Genomic DNA, 19145 nt, shown 5'->3' on the forward strand with positions numbered 1-19145 from the left:
TAGAATTTTCAATACCAAATTTCTTTTTTGGAAAATCGGATATTTTTCCACAAAAAACTTCTGATTCAAAAGTTTCAGCCAGCTCTAGTGAGTCATGCTTCACCTGCACTTTTGCACTGATATAAATGACAACACAAGGTGCAGGACAATAGAGAATCAGGCCCATTCTTTCTACTGTGCTAGTGCCTAAAGACCCTGGTCCAGGATCAGGGCTCCATTGTACAAAACACAGACAAACACTACCAAGACTGACTGCCCCAAAGAGCTCAATTAGACAATACCTGAGAGGTGGACAGACCAACAAACTGTGGGGAGGACAAGATAACAGAGATAGCTGCATCTGAATAAATTTACAACCAACAGTGGCCTCAAAAGTCATTTGAGATTAGCTGCTAGGAATCCCTGGCCATCCATCCTGTGCTTTGACCACATTTCTCATTAGTAAAAATCTCTAGACAGGGTAAAAGATTAGAATTAAGGTGCACACAGCTTTGGACCCTGTGCTACGTCTACACAAGTACTTAATATACTACACCGGCAAAGCTCACCGAGTGTGGACACAGATTATACGAGCAGCTGTGCTTTTGCCAGCATAGCTGATGTCACTAAGTCTACAGTAGAGATTTTACTAGGACAGCTCTGTTGGTCAGGAATCACATCTCTGCATACCCCTGACTGACAAACGGAAGCCACCAGAAGTCTGTAGCATAGATGTGGTCAAGCATCCACTTCCCTCTCTGCAGTATCTCCTCTCTCCCTGCCCCTAATTCTCTCTGCCTAAAAGACTCAGCTTTACTTCACTGTAAAGAAAGAAGTGTCTTTACCTGTGTTATTAAGGCCAGGTCGACTCTGTAGACCTCTGTCAGGCTAGCTGTTGGTCAAGGTGTGCCCCTGACCCTCAGCTATGCCAGCAGCAGTCCCTAGAGTAGATGCAGTTCTGTTGGCAAAGCTGGACTTCTATGGATATTGCTTGTTCTGCTCAGAGGGGTGGTTTTACTGCACCTATAAATTGTAGCTTGCCAGTATAGCTGCATACACAACCAGGAGTTCTTTGCTGGTAGAGCATACCAGTATTTTTAAACCGTAAAGTGCTCCGAATAGAGACATTGCCTAGCTTTAACGTAGATACTGAAACTAAAAAAGCATTTTAAAATACCCATTCACTTACCACTGTTTATCCCAGTGGTTAAATATACTTGGCATTTGTTTCTCTCAGCTTGGTAAAGAATCAGTTACGTGTGTCTGGTTTGCTGCAGCAGCTTTTGGAGTGCACACAATGCAAAGGAGCCCCCTCATTCATTTAAGAACAGCTGAGTTTAAGCAAAATAATTTCTTTTGGTCTTGGGTTTTATATAAGCTTGCTTTCTACAAAGTCAAAATTTAGGACCAAACAGGTGAAATTCCTTTGGTTGCTTTACCCCCTACCTCGTGAGAATGGCACAGAAGGAAACAGAAATCCAGCCGAGAGGGGTTTGTTTCAGACTCAGCAAACAACAACAAAAGAAATAGAGTTCAATGTTCAAAAGAGCTTATGTCCCCTTTCCAAAAGTGACGGAGGCACTTAGTAATATGGGATAGTTATGTAGTCACATTGCTTAATGCTCCACCGGAAGGTGGCCAGGTACTACTGTCTGGGCATAGTATAAAAGCTTAGAGAGCAGTATAGTGTCATTGAAAATGGCTGGGGCTCCTAAATCACTTGCGTGCTCTTGAAAGTTTAGCCCTTAGTCACGATGGCCCTTGCCTTCAGTTCAGTGGCCAAACCCCCCTTGACTTCCATGCCACAGGTTCGGGGCCTAAGTCGCTTAGGCTCTCAGACATCTTACCCATAGTCTAGCGCTCTACCTACAGGGCTGGCAGTGCACTCCCGCAGCTCAAGCAGTGAACAGAGGAGTCAGGAAACTATTCACAGTTCTGCCACCCACCGCCTTGTGGCTTCAGGTGAGTCACTTCACCACTTTCAGTGCCTCTGCTCTCCCTCTCATCCGCTGTCTGTCTTGTCTCTTTCAGGCAGAGACTGACTCTCTGGGTGAGTACAGGGCCTAGCATGATGATCCTGGTTGGGGCTTTTAGGTGCTACCGTAATATAAACAATAATCAAAACTGCAGTCCTGCTTTGGGCAAAACTAACATGCAGGAATAGGTGCATTCGGTAGTAATTCAACGCCCAATGGACCTGCTAGCCAAGCCAGACAGTTTAAAGGGAAAGCCAGTCCCCAGCCAAGCCCAATCCCTCCGACCTGGATCTGTGACCCAAAATGCAGGTCAAGCCACTAGAGTAGAACAACACAAAGGAAATCCTCGAAAGCGTGCAGGGCTGAGCACATAGCTGTTCTGCACACCCCAGCGATAGCAACAGACTAGGTTCACCACTGCCCGCAGGATGCATGCTGATATGAATGGGAGCTATGGGTGATCGGGGCCCCTTTGCAGATGTTACACTGGCTTGACTTTTCCATGGCACCTCCCCACCTGCAGAGGTTAAGTTTGAGCCCATCCCATGTCCCCTTCTTGGAAACCACATTCCTGGGGGGGAAGGGGCTGTCGTCATCTCACCTCTGTCTGGCGGGGCTCTCTGCAACGCGACAGAATGATTCTCCTTCTCGGCCGGCTGTGTTTCCATTGCCAGTTCGTCCGCAGACAGCAGCGGGCGGCGCCCGTTATTGAAACAGGGCACCAGCCTTTCCTTGTAGAGCAGGAAGAACACCGCGATGGGGACTGGTAGCTGGGGGAGCAATGGGAAAAGGCAGGTTAGCCAGCCTGGATTTATTCTCCCTCTGACTCAAATGTCCCTGCCCAATCTCCAGATTTGTTCCTCCAGGGCAGGAGCTGCTCCTGCCTAGGGGGATTATAGTGTTGGACTCACTTCCAATGGCATGAGCTTGTGTGAATTTGAATCCAGCCTAGTGGGTGTAAGCCTCCTCAAAGCTGCAGGTAGCAGAGCAAGACCTTGGCTAACATACACCCCACCTTCCCCCTGTCCCCAACCCAGACGGTGGTGGAATGAAGGAAGGGCTGGAGAGCTCGGGGGCTGTGCAGTGAGAGAAGGAAGCGTCACTTGCGGCCTGGCAGATTGGGGTGAACGAAGAACTGGCTGACAACTGCCAAGTTTTCAGCAGCATTTCAAAAGCTGAAAATACTTCAGTTGTGAAATGCAGCAGCAGTGCCTCAGCTCCCACCATGGAGCCCGGCCCAGCGAGGACTCCATTCCTCACGGTGCGCCATGGTCTCACCTCTTAGTGAGAGGAGGCCGGGCATTGTGGCCAAGGTGCATCATGGGGAGTGAAGTCCAGCTGGGGAGCCCAGCTCATAGAAGGGAATGGGAGGATTAAGGCTCCTGAAATATAAATCCCATGAAGCACCACGGCAGCATTTCACAACTGAAATACTTTGGTTCCTGGGAATTATTGTTTTGATGAAAAACATCCAAGTCTCCTGTGGAAAGCAGACAGTTTGCACACAAAGTATTGTTCAGTCAAGAGCCATTTGGACGGGACCTCTGCAGTCAGCCCTCATTGGTTAGCACTCAGTGGCTAACTAGTGTCCTGGCATCAGATGAGTTTGTGATTCTCCACCCAGTGCCCACATCACAAGGATCGTGGCACTCCCACAACAAGCTTTCACTGGCCTCCTCTTTGGCAGCCTCAGCTGAAAGAGGCACTGGCTGAATGGAGACTGAGCTGCCCCTCTTGGCGTTTTATACTGCAGTGTCCCCTAGAGGCTCCCCCTGGATTCAGTGTCCCCTTGTGCCGGGGGTCATCAAGGACGGTTACTGCTTGCAAAGAGCTCACTAACTTTAGCCCCTCCCGGACTGCGCTGCAGCTCGCTGGTGAACAGTCTCCAGGCTGTCACTGTGCAAACACACTTGGTACAATGCCACCTTTCACTTCCCTGCAGCATCAGTCCAAGGCACGCTTAGGTTGGGCTTCTCACCCCACGACTCAGTGGTGCCTTTAGCCCCACAGGAATTTATTCCTTTTGTTTGAAGGGAAAATAAAGGGAATTAAGTAAAGTCAGGTTCCCACCTCCACCGCTTAAATTGAAGTCCTGTTTATTCTGTGACAAACCGAGGGAGAAAGCCAGGAAATCATAAGTTACGGCTCACACTCTGTCCCAGCTCTGGCTACTTGGTTTTGTTTTCTACACATCTGTGAGCACGTGTGAGCGCTAACACTGAATTTCCTGGTTGTTGTTGGCTCAGGGTGTTATTTAAACGTATAGAAGGATTTCTCTCCCTCCACCCCACCCGCTCCCCCCACTGAATTAATTTACGAGGACTCCATTGTTCTGGGAACAATGGGAATGGGAACAATAGTATCAGTCCCATGAAGAAAAAAATGTATTCATTTGATAGTTCTAATCCTTCCGGAGGTCAGGATCATATTTTAATTGCGGAGTTTGCCACACTAATAAGATACCCAAGTTTAGCAGACCTTGCAGCACATTCTCACAATGTATTTACACAGCACCTTCCATCCTAAGACTCAAGAATCCAGGGTGCAAACATTCCCTGTGTGACCTTGGACAAGTCATTTGACCTCTCTGGGCATCAGGGCCCATCTGTGAAATAGGGATAATAATCGTCCTCTCTCTTCAGAGCAGGGACTGTCTCATTATGTGTATGTACAGCCCCTAGCAGAATGGGGCCTTACCTTAATACAAATAATACCACGTGTACCTTACTCCACCACACCAGAATTAGCAATGGGCCTAACCAAACCCTAGAACTGTGTAACAAACATTCAGAGCCCTCTCTGATACCACCCACAGTCAGATTTCACCCACCACCATAGCGTAGCCACCTCTGGAGTGAAACATTGGCAGCCAACTACATGCAACAAAGTGAATCAGAATGGCATGTCCAGTTGCTCAGTCACGAGCTGCTTCATTCATGAAGATGGATGGGTTTTCTCTACAGCCAGATTGGGATCAGGATATCAGATCATTCAAATCTGCACCCTGACTCCAGCAGTGGCCAAGACCGGATGCTTCTCTAGAAGGCAACCATAGCCAGCTTGTGCAGTGCAGAGCAAGAGGGAGATCAGTTGAACTTCCAAGTCCTGAGATGAGACTACCCTAACTCTAGGATGTATGAGTACCACTGACCAAGCACATACGTACACATCATCCCATTCTGGTACTCAAGCAATCCAATGTTCCCAACAGCGAAGTGTCCAGGAGATATTTAATTCCTCCAGGAGAAGGTCGTAGTCTCTGCATACATTTGGTTTAATGCACAAAGCGGATTCATTCTTTACCTTTCTATGGCACCTTTGGTCCAAGGTGCTCAAAGAGCTTTGCGGGCATTAGCTGTTCAAGTATTACAGCAGTCTGGTTGCAGGCGGACAGGACACAGACCTGGGAATCAGGTTCCAGTCCCAGCTCCACTAGTGACTAATCAAGTTGACTTTGGGCAAGTCACTTAGTGTCTCTGTGTCTCAGATTATCCCCATTTGGGAGCATGGCACGAATCACTGTAAAAGCACTTTGAGACCTCTGGAGAAGAGCGCTTCCTAAGAGCCATGTATTATTAGTATTATTGTAACCCTCATACGAGGAAGGTAAAGATCATCTTCATTTTACAGGTGAGAGGAAACTGAGGCACAGGGCGAATAAGTGACTCGCCGCAGATCACACAGCAAGTCAGTGCCTGGGGCAAGAATAGAACCCCAGGGGTCTTGAGTCCCACCTCCTGCTGTAGCCATTAGACACACCATTCCCTCTCACATATTAGTAAAATACAGGGTGAATCCTGGCCCCGCTGAAAATCAATGGGATTACACCCACCACAGCAAACAGCTACTGATGGGAAAGGGCCCTGCTGAAGCATGGATTAATTCCTAGCCTTGTGCCGGAAGTCAGGACACCGGGTGCCCAGCTACGGCTGAGATTGGGCATTTGAAGCGGAAGGAGCAATTGGAAAGGGGCTCTGTGCAAACAACGGGGGAACCAAGAGAGCAGGCTCCTGATCCCCAGAGGCAGCTCTGATCTTAAACCAGCTCCTGGCCTGTTGGATAACAGCCTGGGGCGATGTCCAGGTGGCACCACCACAGCTGTGGGAGAGGCTGATGTCACTCAAACAGCACAGGGCGAGTGCACGAGGTGGGAGTCAGCCAATCGAAGCGACTCGTTGTTAGACGAGCACACAGAGATCACCACACTAGCTTTGCAAGGGAATGTTTCACTAAGCAGGAGCCAACTCAGCCCTGGCACAAAGTGCACTGACTTTAGTGGAGTCACACAAGGGGACAAATTGGTCCCTAAGGCTTTACCCTGGGATTTCTCATTAGTTACTCGCACCTTCTGGAGCGCGCTTATGCTGCTTGCCTGAGTCCAGCCAAGTGTCTTATAGAGCCAGCTGCCTCTGTCCTCCTTTGATATTTCCCTATGTTCCACCAGAAAAGGGCAAGCAGCGAGGAGCGGCGTTGGCTCATGGATGTGGTTTGTTTGCCAAGATATATGGGGCAGGGCTGAGGCATTTATTACAGGAACTTGCTCCTTGGAGAGGCTTGGTTTCTTAGGCTAACACACCGATCACCTGGGCTGCTTGGCACATGGTTTAATGAGACTTCCTTATACCCTGCAGTGATCCTAAACAGAACTATAAAGGAACAGACCGCAGACACAGACGTTACATGGCTAACTGCCACAGCCCCGGGGCTGGAGATGCACCCCTATGGATGTGGTAACACTCATTGAAAGGATAACCTTTTCAAGGCTCGGTCTACCTTTGAAAAGGCTCCTGCTTCCCCAAACAGCTAGCAGAGCCAGCCATTCGGGTACAGCCAGGCAATGAAAGTTGGTTCCCGGCTCATTCTTCCATGGGGTAATCCCAAGACTTCAGCAGCAATGAATTTGGCCCAGAGTTTTTCCAGCTTAGCCTCTTGCTGGGAAATGCTGGTGGGTTGCATTGCTAAGGAAGCAGTCAGAATCTCTCTCCTGATCTTGCTGTTTCGTGTCAGCTCTCAATAAATTCAGATGTTATTCCTCTCTCCTGGTCTCCCTTAGGGACTTCTTATAGCCCACATCACCAAAATATGTGAGTGTATCACAATCTTTGCTCTATTTATCCTCACAACACCCCTGTACAGTAGGCACTGCTACTGTTCTTATTTTAGACATGGGGAATTAGGCACAAAGAGACTAAGTAACTTGTCCAAGGACACTCAGTTCATAGTGGAACAGGAAACTGAACCCAGCTCTTCTGAGTCCCAGGGTAGCACCCCAATCATTGGACCAAACTTCCCCTCAATTTGTCTCAACTGGCTCTTTATTCCAAACTCAATAAATTGGTTGATCAAAGCAGCAAATCCAGTTATAACCATAGCTCTCTTCCATTTCTAGATTCTATTTCAGCCCATCTACCTCCCGGAGCACGGATTACCCCCAGCCTGCTTCTTAAGAAGCTGAGCAAAGGAGCTTCCACCAGTTCCTTTGGGATAATTACCCCACATACAAACAGATCCCACCCTCAGGAACTTGCACTGCCAGCGCAGGAATGGAGTTTCCATTCTGCGGAGAACCCTGATGCATTGAATCTTGCTTTTGTTCAAATCAGAACGAAAAGCTGAAAATGTCAACATCTCCTGCAAAATGAGGTTCTGAACATTTTTGATTGAAAATCAGTGAACGCTTTGGTAATGTTGAATCATTTGCTTTGATAAGACACAAAGGTTTTGTTTTGATCATTTCAAAACAACACAAAATATTGGGTAATATAATAAACAGGAATATTAGGGTTTAATATCATATAAAAGTTGAAACAAGAAAGTCACAACAATTCATTATGACTTTTTCCTATAGGAAATGGTGTCCCATTAGACACATTCCCCTCAAAATGTTCAGATTTTGACAAAACTGCATTTTTCAATGGAAAATAGCCAACATTTTTTTGGCCAACTCTAAAGCCTACTTCATTTCATCTCCTTGTTCCTAATTTCATTGTACTAATTAGTTTCTCTCTCTTTCCTTGATGTTTACACTGTTCAAACAGGGGTGATGTGATCACCCCTCTTCCAAGCTACATATATTAACCTGATTAAAGTTTGATTCTTTCCATCTAAATAGATTTCAGCACGTTTGGTGGCAAGGCAGGGATGCATAAAGAGAAGAACTTGCTTTGGGAACTCCGGAATGCAAAATTCCTAGAGATCTGGATTTATCTCCCTTCATCAGGGATAAAAACTTCATTGAGAAGAGAAGTGAAAACTATAAAGTTTCCCTATACAAGGCTAGTATCTCCTCCCACCTTCTGCCTTCAGTCTAACCAGATCCCTTCCAGCTATTTGCCCAGTTTATGCCCGTATTTTCTCTGAAATATGGCAGAGACAGTGCCAATCCCAGTCTCACACTGCTCTTGTTAAACTAGAATTACTGGTTTGGATTATATAATTCAACAGGAAGGCCAAATTTCGTCCCTGTGCCATAGCACAACTTGAGAAAGAGAACAAGGTCACTACTTTGGCAGGAGACAAACACCCCCCCCCAAGAAGTTTATAGAAGGTGTGCCCTGCTTCCCAGCTTTCCTTCACATTTGTTACCAACGTCTCATGCCACATAAAGGACTAAGTTTCAAAGAGGGCTTCACTAAATGGGCCTCCAATGGACATCATTCCGTTTTTGCATCCACAATTTTTCAAGCCCAAGTCTGTATGTTTGAAAACCCCACCCTGATGGAAGTGCAAACTGTATTTGTGCTTGTGAGTCAACTAGTTACACACCACACTTCTTCTTGGTGTGCACAAATGTGGTTTCTGAGGGTATGCACATACAGCAATCACAGGATGTGACTGCAGCTCAAATAGACATACCCAAGCTGGCTTTAAACTACCTAGCTCTGCTCTGTATCACAGTAACGAAGCAGGGGCTAGCCCTGGGATTCAGGGCTAGCCCCTGGGTTATCCAGAGCTTTTCTTACACAGCCCATGCTGAAGTGTGCACTGCTGCAGCTTCATTGCTCCGTGACCCGAGATAACTTCATGCAGGTGTCCTCGAGCTGCAGTCACACACTGTGATTGCAGTAGAGACGCCCCGAGTTTGCATGCACAAAAACCAGGACGCAAAGAAAATGGTGAATACAATTCTAGAGGCCATTTTGGAACATCTGAACCGAGACATCATTTGGGGCCCAGTCCTGCTCCTCATGAAATCAACAGCAAAGCTCCCATTGACTTTGCTGGGAATAGGATTGGGCCCCAACAAAAACTAACCCATCAAGCACTGCCACTGCACATCAAAGCCTAAATTAACTGCAGCCTTTAGATTCATAGATAATAAGATCAGAAGGGACCATTTTGATCATCTAGTCCGACCTCCTGCACAACGTAGGCCACAGAATCTCACCCACCCACTCCTGTGAAAAACCTCACCTATGTCTGAGCTATTGAAGTCCTCAAATCGTGGTTTAAAGACTTCAAGGAACAGAGAAGCCTCCCTCAAGTGCCCCATGCTACAGAGGAAGGTGAAAAACCTCCAGGGCCTCTTCCAATCTGCCCTGGAGGAAAATTCCTTCCCGACCCCAAATATGGCGATCAGCTAAACCCTGAGCATATGGGCAAGATTCACCAGCCAGATACTACAGAAAATTCTTTCCTGGGTAGCTCAGATCCCACCCATCTAATATCTCAGGGGATTAGGCCTATTTACCCTGAATATTTAAAGACAATTAATTACCAAAACCACATTATCTCATCATACCATCTCCTCCATAAACTTACTCAGCTCAGGGATGATTGCTAAAATAGAGAGGACACCTCCCGCCACAGCAGACCCAGAGTTAGAGGTAAGTAACGTTGGATTCTCACCCGAAGGAGGCTGCACCTCGCTGAGTTCTTCTGCAATGACATTCTCGCTTTGTACCATTTGCTTCCCTGATGCAACAAGAAGTGCATAAAACAGGCTGCACAGACCCCAGCCTAATGAACACCAGCTGTGAGATGCACTTGAGCTGTGTTTTGGTTTATAAGCACATGGACAGATCAAGATGGTGTGAAGACATCTGTTCCTCTGCCTAGCACAGCATGGTATGTATTGGGACCACGGGTTGCTCCCCGCTTCAGTCTGGGGCTGGGAGAGGAAATGGGATGGGATCTTAGACAGCTTGGCTAGGTGGGCAGCCACGATCAATGCTCTGGGAGAGCAGGACTGTCCTGGCAAGTACATGGAAATAATAGAGATAAATAAAATGAACTGAATTCACCCACCACTTGTGGCTGTGCTTTGAGATCTTTTGAGGGATGGTGCTACAGGGATGCAGAGAATTATCATCTCTCTCTCTCTCTCTCTCTCTCTCCTGGAATTTCTCTGCCCCCCCCCACGCTATCCAAGCACCTTACAAACGTTAATGAACGCATCCTCACAACCTCTCCTCAAAGGCAGGGCCATTCCCCCCATTAAAAAGGAGGACCTGAGGCACATGCAGCTGAAGTGACTCACCCGAGGCCACACAGTCAGACTGTGGCAGAGCCTGGAACGGAACCAGACCACCTGAGTCCCAGTCAAGTGCCTTAACCACAAGGTTTCCTCTCTTTTGGCGCATTCCTTCCAGCCCTATGGATTACCTGCACTGCTTGCTACTGAGCCCTGGGTTCGGAGCCTGCCTTGGAACAGCTGAGCTCGGATGGGTTGCAGGAATAGCACCACACACTTGGATTTCAGGGCAGGCAGACAGGAAGTGATCATCTGATTGATCAGCATCATTTACTGACTCTCTTGCTGCTAGCGCCTCCAGGGAGGGCACTCAGCCCTAGCGGGAGGACGAGGCTATGAGAAGAGGGTACGTTAGGGGTATCAGAACAGAGTGGGTGGAGGAAAACATGAGCCCCTTACCCAGGCAGGCCATTGGGCTTGAGACCAGCGGTATAGAAGGAGAGATCGCATCTGGTTGCCTGGTGAAAAGAGTGCGAGACACCCCTTTGTTTCACCAGCAAAAGCTGGTGCGTATATGGCGTCAGTCAATTGAGCGCGTTTATTGCAAGTGTATTCCAGCTGTAACTCAAGTGCGGCTCGCTGCCCGAGAATGGCCAGACTCCGTCTCCAGGGGCAGACAGACAGACACGTCTGGGACTCACTGCTGCATGTGAAGATAAACATTCCCTCTCTGATCACTACTTGGAAACATTACACTGACCCATTCTACTGAAATACCGACAGGATGGGGAGTTAAGGCATTGTGACTCAGGAGATCTGGATCCTGCCTCTGCCACAGACTCCCTGTGGGATCTCAGCCAAATCACTTTAACACTCTGTGCCTCGGTTCTCCACCTGTCACACAGGAACACTACTGCTCCCTGTCTCCTACCTGTGCTGGGCTACTTGGACTGCAAGCTACTCAGGGCAGGGACTGTCTCTCACAATGCACCTTGCATAGCCTGATCTCAGCTGGGGCCTGGAGGTGCTATACAAAACAACCGTAATGTCAGATTGTTTCCAGCCCCAACTGGTGGCAAGGCAAAGCCATATCATTCTAGACACCATCTTGTCTTCTCTCATTTCAGTTCAGGTGCCGTTTTCAGCAGCTGATCTCTGACAAACTGGACGTTACCGCTTCATGCCATTGGAAAGCCAAGATCCTCAGTTCCAAGAGAGTATAGCCCAGTGGATGCTAGCTGTACAGACTCTCAAGACGACGACCCCTTAATATCCATTTGAATTGAAGTAGGGGGGGAAAGCCCTCAGGCAGTCTGAAAGGGTGAGCCCAGGTCAGAGATCACACAACTTGTCAAGGCCGGAATAACGCGACATCTACTGATGGAGAGCTGGGCTCTCAGCTTCCTTGCAGCTTGCAACACTTGTCTCTCCATGGACGTTTGCAAGACACCAGACCCACTAACCCTTTCGCTGGTCTCTAGGGACGGTCTCCTGGCACCAGTCCACATGTGAATCTCACATATCCCAGTCCTCAGGACAGGAAGTGAAGACTATTGAATCCAAAAGAGGGGGTGCGGGGGTGGGGGCAGGATGCAGTTCCCTAGATTGATAGCTGGCCAGGACACTGGGGCTAACACCTCTACTCTTGCAAGCAGTGCGAGATAGAAAAATGCCACCTATTGAACCATTAACACAGCTTCCCACTTCACCCTCCCTGCTCCTTCCAGGTCTCCCATTCAAGCACTGCCCTGCCCTGGCCCTGCTAAATTCTGGCGGGGTCTCGGCACCAGGTGGGAATAACAGGGTGTATTGTTTCACATTCTGCATCATGCTCCCCTTCAGGGCCAACGCGCAGCTCCCCCTCATGGCAGCACATCAGTGACTAACGGGAAGTCCCGCTGCACCACAGCCTGATGATCAACAGCTGGTCCGGGCCGCCCCTGAAATGTACCGCAGGGGAGAGCATGGCACACGAGGCCCAGATGGCTGAGCGAGCGAGAGGAGCTGGGCTGGGCTGACAGCGGATTCCTTGCTGCCCATGTCCCAGGAAAAGGCCCAGATTGGACGTGTGGGAGGTTTACACCAGAAGAGCCTTGAGGGCATGGAAGGGCCCGGGATCCCAAGCCATCCAGATTTCCCAGATAGGTGTTGGAAAATGCCACAGCAACCCTATTAAAACTTTGCCCTGCTTGGGGCGAGCAGGGATGGGGGGATAGTGGAGGAGCCCTCACACCGAGGTTCCAATGTCCGGCACAAATTGGAAAGCTCAGAGAGGGCTGCTGGCAGCAATCCTACTTCCCTGTCTGAACATTCACCAACCGCAGTCACCCGTGCCGGATGGCTGAGCTGCCAGCGCGACCTTTGCAGTGACCTCCACCCCCAACCTGGGGGCCCTGTCTGGCTGCGGGATGAGAAGGGAGAGCTGGGAACTGGGCTGGACTCCAATGCTGGGGCAATGACCACGCAGGGGATCCAGTTCCAGCCGGGGGCCTGGAGGGGCTCCCCGCATCTCACTGCCTGTTAGATTCCAGGTCAGGACGCAATGGGACAGGGACAGGGCCTTAAAGCCACCATCCCACAAAGCATTAACCCCCATAGTTTAGTGCTGGCCCTCAATTGTATGGTAAAATCACAAAGGAACTGAGTCCCTATGGCTCAGTCTTGTGCCTCAGTAACTCAGCTAGGCCCTGGGGTGCTCCCTATGAGAAAAGGGGGTGAATCCTTCTCCTGCCTACTTATTCCCAGGCCACGGAGCTAATCCACAGCCTCGACTCCAGCCTGGCTGCTGGAGGGACTCTATGGCCCTGGTGCTTCCCTCTGCTGCTGGAGAAAGGCAAACCGCGGTGCCCGGGGAGGAGCGGGAACAAGAAGAGGAAGAGCTAGGGCACGGGACACAGAGGACTCCTGTTGGTCCACCACGCCGTGATACTCACGTTGATCAGGGCCATGATCCAGAAAGCGTAGGACACGCGTGTCACCACCATCCCTTTCATCGGCAGCTCGTACTGCGACAGGTTGCCGGGATGGTGGGGGACCAACGACTTGCGGATGTGAGGGAGGTTGCTGGTGGCATTGAGCGTGGAGTTAGACAGGATGCAGTTGGTGTCCGAAAGGAAAGGGTCAGCTATCAGTGGGCTCAGCAGGGCCCCAAACCCCACGAAGAAGTGAAGGGCCTGGAAGAGAGGACAAATGCCAAGAGGTTAATTTTCTGCTCTCCCCTGCAGGGAAGCTGCTGGAGCCTCCTCCTGAAAGAACGAGACCCGACGACAGAAATACAGCAAGATCTGCCACGTCCCAACAGAACTGCCCCTTGGGGAAGCCAACGCATCTGCCACACCTGAAGGAAGATGGCCGAGTCCTTCTGGTAGATCTTCACCAGCTGCATGTTGGAGATGGTGTCGATGCATCCCATGGCCAGTCCCGCCACGGCCATGACCACAGCCAGCACCACCACATTGTGACAGAGAGGGATGATGGCAAAGACCACAGAGATGGCGAGGGACGATGCAAAGAGGGCGACCAGGGACTGAGACAACCTGAGCCGGGAGAGAGGAAACAAAGGGACAGAGTCACCTCGGGGAGAGCCCTGTCCAGCAATGACATCAACCTGCTCACTAGGGACACACCCACAGCTATCCCCTGGCAGTAGCATTCTTAGTCTATTAACAGGCCTGCCCCATCCCCCGTGCACTCAGAGCCACTTGAGCACGGCACATCAGCCCATGGTGCACGCACCATTCACTACGCTGGCTACGTTATCATTCAGCACATGGTGGGGAAAGGATTATGAGGGATATTCCTTGATCAGACAATGGACGTAGGATCCAGCTACGCTGCAGGGAGGCAGGATGTGTCCCTTAGCATGGTTTCCACACATGTTAAGCCCAGACGGGACCATTACAATCACCTAGTGTGACCTCCTGTCCAATACAGGCCACAGAAATATGTCCCATCACTACCCTACCCCTCCAGCCACCCCTATCTCTTGCTAGTCTCAGAGGCATTGTGGACTGAATGCATCATGGACACTTAACTCCTTGCTCCCCTGTAGAGGCCCAAAGGGGGCATATTGGCAGGGAGACTATGGCGCTGACCATGCTGCACCTGTGCTTTGGGTAGTCTCCAGCTCCCAGGGCCACCAATCGCACTGATGTCACATTAGGAAAAGCTACATCCATTCCGTTTTTATTTAAACCATGACATGGTGCTCTATTTGCTGCTGCTTGTAGGGCCACATATAACCCAACTAGGGTCCTGGGCACCGTAACGTCTGATTTCAACAGCTCATTTATTGCTTTAGTCGTCTCCCCATTTGGCTTATCTCCTGCCCTAACTTTGGATCTCCGCAAGAACCTGCCTTCTGGGAGTTCAACCCTTCCTCCTTCCTTTCCTGGCTGCACCACCACAGAGCAAGCAAGACGCCCATCTGAGGCTTTCTTCCAAGCTTTGCCCTGCACACCCAGCCCCTGGCACCACGTTAAAGGTCCTCGTGCCCACATCCCATGATCTCACCCAATGTTTCCATGGAGGGGAGGTGATAACCTTGATCGCCACATCAAGGGCTGAAACCTCTTTAATCAGGTGGAATTTACCCAGGTACCTATTGGTTGTAGGATGGCTAGAGGAGAGGCTGCAAGCCAGGTGGGACTGCCTTCCGTTCAGGAGGGTTTTGCTCTGCTGAATGGTGTGCTAGGGCCCCTCTATGCCACAAGCGTTATATTGCACATTGTGACCGTGAGATGGAGTCAGACTATACCCATCCTCGTGTGTATCTGACACGCTGCAGATCCATTATTTGCTGCAGACTCTCAAGTTTCTTTTGAAATTAAAAGTTTCTAGACCGGACAGGTGCGAAGAGAGCCTTCCAACCGTGACCTGAGTGTAAATGGTGCAGCAGTGCCAGCCTGAGTCTGCAGTCAGCCTGAAATGAGAGCTCCAGGAGTTGTGACCTGCTGTGCTCCTCTCAATGAGTGTTAATTCTGAAACCTACTGATACCAGGTTCAGTATCAACTGTTTCCATTACTGATCATTTTAACATCATAATACATCTGACCTAACTTCTGCTTAGACTGTAAGAGGCTGAACTGTCTCTTTTCTGTGCTTGTATAGCCCCTAGCACAGTGAGGCCACAGTCCTGACTGGAGCCTCTGGGTTCTACCATAACAAATATTTGCTATTCCTACAATACCTTCCCCAAAGCCCCAGCTACAACCCACCCAGGTGCCAGAAATTCCATCTTCCCCAATGGATCCCTTCCTCCATTCACAGTCTGGTTACATCCCCAGTGAGGATCACCTCTACATCACAATAGCTGAACCTGTTCAGTCTTTCCCCTGTAACCAGCTGAAAGGGTCCCGAGCTCCTACTTCCCTAGCCACTCCCATAAGGTGAGTGGTTCAGAAAAGCTTAAAGGACCTTAGCATAAGGGGGCAAGTGCATCATGTCACAGATCCTGCGGGTAATAAGCACACTCCCTGCCTTCTGTCCGGACTGCTATGAGCTAAGCAGGGAGCAAGGTTGCTCTCATGTCAGTTGAGAGCCGGCCAGCTCACTGAGTTAGAGAACCAAGCCCAGGCTGGCATTGCACCGCTGCAAAGCTGCCAAGTCTGAAGGCAGGAAGGAAGGAAGGAAACAGAGACCAGACAGCAAAGCACTGAAAAGACCAAGACTAGCAAAATGTGAGACTGTAAAACCTCAGCAGAGAACAACTAGCACAGACAGGTCCCCCTGGAGAGACCGCATCCCTATTAGCACCTCTCCCCACCTTTAGGCACCCACAGCTTTCTGATGGAGCAGGGCTGGTCCCTTTGGCACATGAAAGCATCACTCCTTAACCGACCAGAGGGGGGCGTTGCTGGGTGATGCAATCCACTCCAGTTCTGGCCGGAGACAGAGAGCGGGATCAGCAGTAACAGCCAAGCCCCCCCTCGCACAGGCATGCAAACCATACCGTCTGCATGCAGAATCCATTCCCCTCGCTCCCAAGCAACTCGCAGCACAGAGGAAATCCACAGCCACATCTCCTTGGGGAGCAGTTTGGCTTGGGGGCAGCATCTCTGGGTCACAAGTCACGGCTTCCCCCCCACCCCCACCTGACACTGCCACGCAGCACAGAGGGCCATTCGCAGCACTGCAGCTGCAGAGAGGAGACTCGGATCAGAAGGACCCTGGGCCCGTTTCTGGGGGTCGGTGAGGCGAGGGTTTTGGGTCATAGGGGAATAACTTGTGTGTCCTAGCCAACATGCTGCCCCCTGTCGCTCAACAGGCAAGAGCCCCGGCTGGGCAGTAGCTGATCGCCAAGCTCATTTGAATGCTGAGTCTGTAGCTATCTCCCTGCCTTGCCAGGGGCTTTAAGATAAGAGGATGAAAAGGGCTGTGGGAAACCAAAATCCATTCTCCAAAGCAGGTTGCCTAGAGCAGCCAGCCAGGAGCCAGGACATCTGCTATGTAGTCCTGACTGCTATTTGCTGGCGGGCTGGCCTTGGACAGGCCTCTTCTCTCTGCACTTCCGTTCCCCCATGTGCAAAATGAGGGTAATTCCTGCGTCACAGAGTGCATGAGGCTGAATAGTTTATAACACACTTTGACATCCTTGGGCAAAACAGACCTAAGTGCAAATTTACTTTCCTACTCTGCTGGATGGCATAAACTTGGTATTCTGGACTCCCAGACACATTTTATCTTGGAGCCCAGCTCCATGTATTCAAATTAAAAAACTAATGTAATTGTTTTGGAGGATCCAACATTTTGCAGGGCACTAACCCAGCCTCTCATGCAGTTTAGCCCTTTTTAAAACCCTGATCCCCACGAGCAAATTCACAAGACAAAGAAAAAACAAACCCCAAAGACATAAGGCCATGGAATAAAACAACAGGCAAATAAGAGAAAGGATCCACAGAGGTATAAGGCAGCACCCATGGGGTATGGCAAGAGCCCACTGGGGAAGAGAACTGTAGGGATTAGCAGCCAGTGAATATGAGATGGTAGAAATGTGCACCAAGAGATCCCAGAAGTGCCTTTTATGTTCTGCAGTGTTAGCAAAACAACTGCAAAGCTGCCTCGGCTTGGTTAGATAGTGCATTCATTACCAGAGTTAAACATTAATCACTAATTATTTCATGTCCTTAAAAAGCACTAAAAAGATTTTTTTTAAAATAGCAAAAATGTGTGCCTTCAGCAACTTACCACTAATTATCCCATCGCTTCTTTATACAGCCCCCGGAGCAAACACCAAGAGAATCTACTTTACATTGCACCCCACCGACCCCCCCATCCCCAACTCTGGCATTAGTGAGTATGAAGGAATTGCTCTCTTCCAGCCACTGAATCCAAAATGAAATCATTTGCTTTCAGGTATATTTGAAGAGTGGACAGCTCAACACCAAAGGTGGGATTTGGACTCCCACTGAAAGGCAGAGTGAGTTGGGTGTCTAACCTGTTAGGTTCCTTTGAAAATCTCAGCTCTTTCCCTGTATCTTTGTAACAGGCATGACATAAACCCAGGTCTTGAACATGAAAAATAATTGCACACCTCATCAGACAGTTAACACTCTGTCTCCCCTACATCTGGCTGCAATAGGTTACAGTAGTAACCTGTGCTAACCAGTTGTGGAGCATTGCCTTGCATAAACATCTGCTACCTCTCCCCCCCGCCAGGCTGCATTGCACTGGGGGTAAGGGATTTCTGTACAAACAGAGAACCTGATTTTCAGAAGTGTCCATATTTTGTTCAAGCCAAGGGGAGCTAGGGGAAGGGATATGGAACCTCATGCTTCAGGATTTCAGCCAGTCTCATAATGATCGGGTAGGATGAGACCTTCATAGGGAGACAGACTATCCTGCATTTGTCAACTGCAGGGTTTCTCGCACTGTCTTTGAAGTAGCTGGTGGTGGCCACTGTCAGAGACAGGATACTGGGCTGGATGGACCAGGGGTCTGAGTCCGTCTGGCCATTCCTATGAGCTGCAGATGCTCAGTTTTCCTGCAAAGTCAGGCCCAATGCTTAGAGAGTTTTCTCAGGGTGCTTAGGAATGAAAGACACTATATAAATGTGCCACCCACAGCCCCCTTCAGTCCCTCCCAACACTGGAGCCACACACGGTGCCAAATGAAGGAGACGCTGAAACAAAAACCTTAGAAAGATGGGAAGGGTGGAGGAGGAAGTGGTTGTAGGACCAGTCCTGGTGTTTCCCACTGTTGCCTTCCCTAGCGACAGACACAGGCCTTGGCTTCAGTGGGGCAGGATCAGGTCCCAAGAGGGGAGAGAGTTTAGGATTATGGAAAGTTGAAGAATCTCGTCTCAGCTGCCCTCACAGGACCACCTAGGGGAACATATCTTTGGAGGAAGCCTGAGCAGGGTTCCACCACACAGGGCCAAACACACCTGTGCCCAATCCACATTAACAGCTTGGCTAGCGCCAGTGGGGCTAGCTCTGTGCTGTGCCAACAGTGGGAGAAACGCTACCGACTCTCAGCACAGACGCAGCCGCTGAAAAGGCAAACAAGGGCGCAGGCGCCCAAATACCACTGCAATGGGAGCGGCAGGAGAGCAGAGACGAGATGGCAATGGAAGGGCAGCACAGAGGATTGCGAGGTGGAGGGGGGAAATAAGATATTAGTATTAATAACGGCAGGACCCAGTATTCAAATCAACCATCAGGAGAAGTTAGAGGAACAGAGGAAGGTGGGGGTAAGCAGAGAGTGAGACAAGAGCTTCTCAAAAGAGCACAGGGCCAGATTTCCTAGCATTCAGCTCGCACAGTCAGAGCTGGATTTT

At 49.7% G+C, this 19145-nt stretch overlaps 2 protein-coding genes across 9 annotated transcripts in view; one reads left to right on the plus strand and one right to left on the minus strand.

The window, feature by feature from the left end:
* Positions 1 to 13788, plus strand: part of ELK4 (ETS transcription factor ELK4) — a 52277-nt gene extending 38489 nt beyond the window's left edge. The window contains exons 7-9 of one of the 8 annotated variants that reach the window (XR_006276565.1): positions 9810 to 11689; positions 12211 to 12899; positions 13593 to 13788. The gene's annotated coding sequence lies outside the window, so the exon portion shown is untranslated. Of the gene's footprint in view, positions 1 to 8067; positions 9374 to 9809; positions 11700 to 12210 lie in introns of those variants that run through there. The other 7 variants (XR_006276567.1, XR_006276563.1, XR_006276564.1 and 4 more) reach the window with 7 other exon arrangements.
* The window catches only part of MFSD4A (major facilitator superfamily domain containing 4A), a 37109-nt gene that overhangs the window by 14126 nt on the left and 3838 nt on the right, over positions 1 to 19145 (minus strand). Inside the window, exons 2-4 of the mRNA XM_038379703.2 lie at positions 13706 to 13904; positions 13302 to 13541; positions 2557 to 2725 (exon numbers count right to left, since the gene is read on the minus strand). Of these exons, the coding sequence (XP_038235631.1) occupies positions 2557 to 2725; positions 13302 to 13541; positions 13706 to 13904 (608 nt within the window). The remainder of the gene's footprint in view (positions 1 to 2556; positions 2726 to 13301; positions 13542 to 13705; positions 13905 to 19145) is intronic.

The sequence above is a fragment of the Dermochelys coriacea genome, chromosome 21, assembly GCF_009764565.3.
Source record: "Dermochelys coriacea isolate rDerCor1 chromosome 21, rDerCor1.pri.v4, whole genome shotgun sequence".
In the NCBI taxonomy this organism is placed as follows: Eukaryota; Metazoa; Chordata; order Testudines; family Dermochelyidae; genus Dermochelys; species Dermochelys coriacea.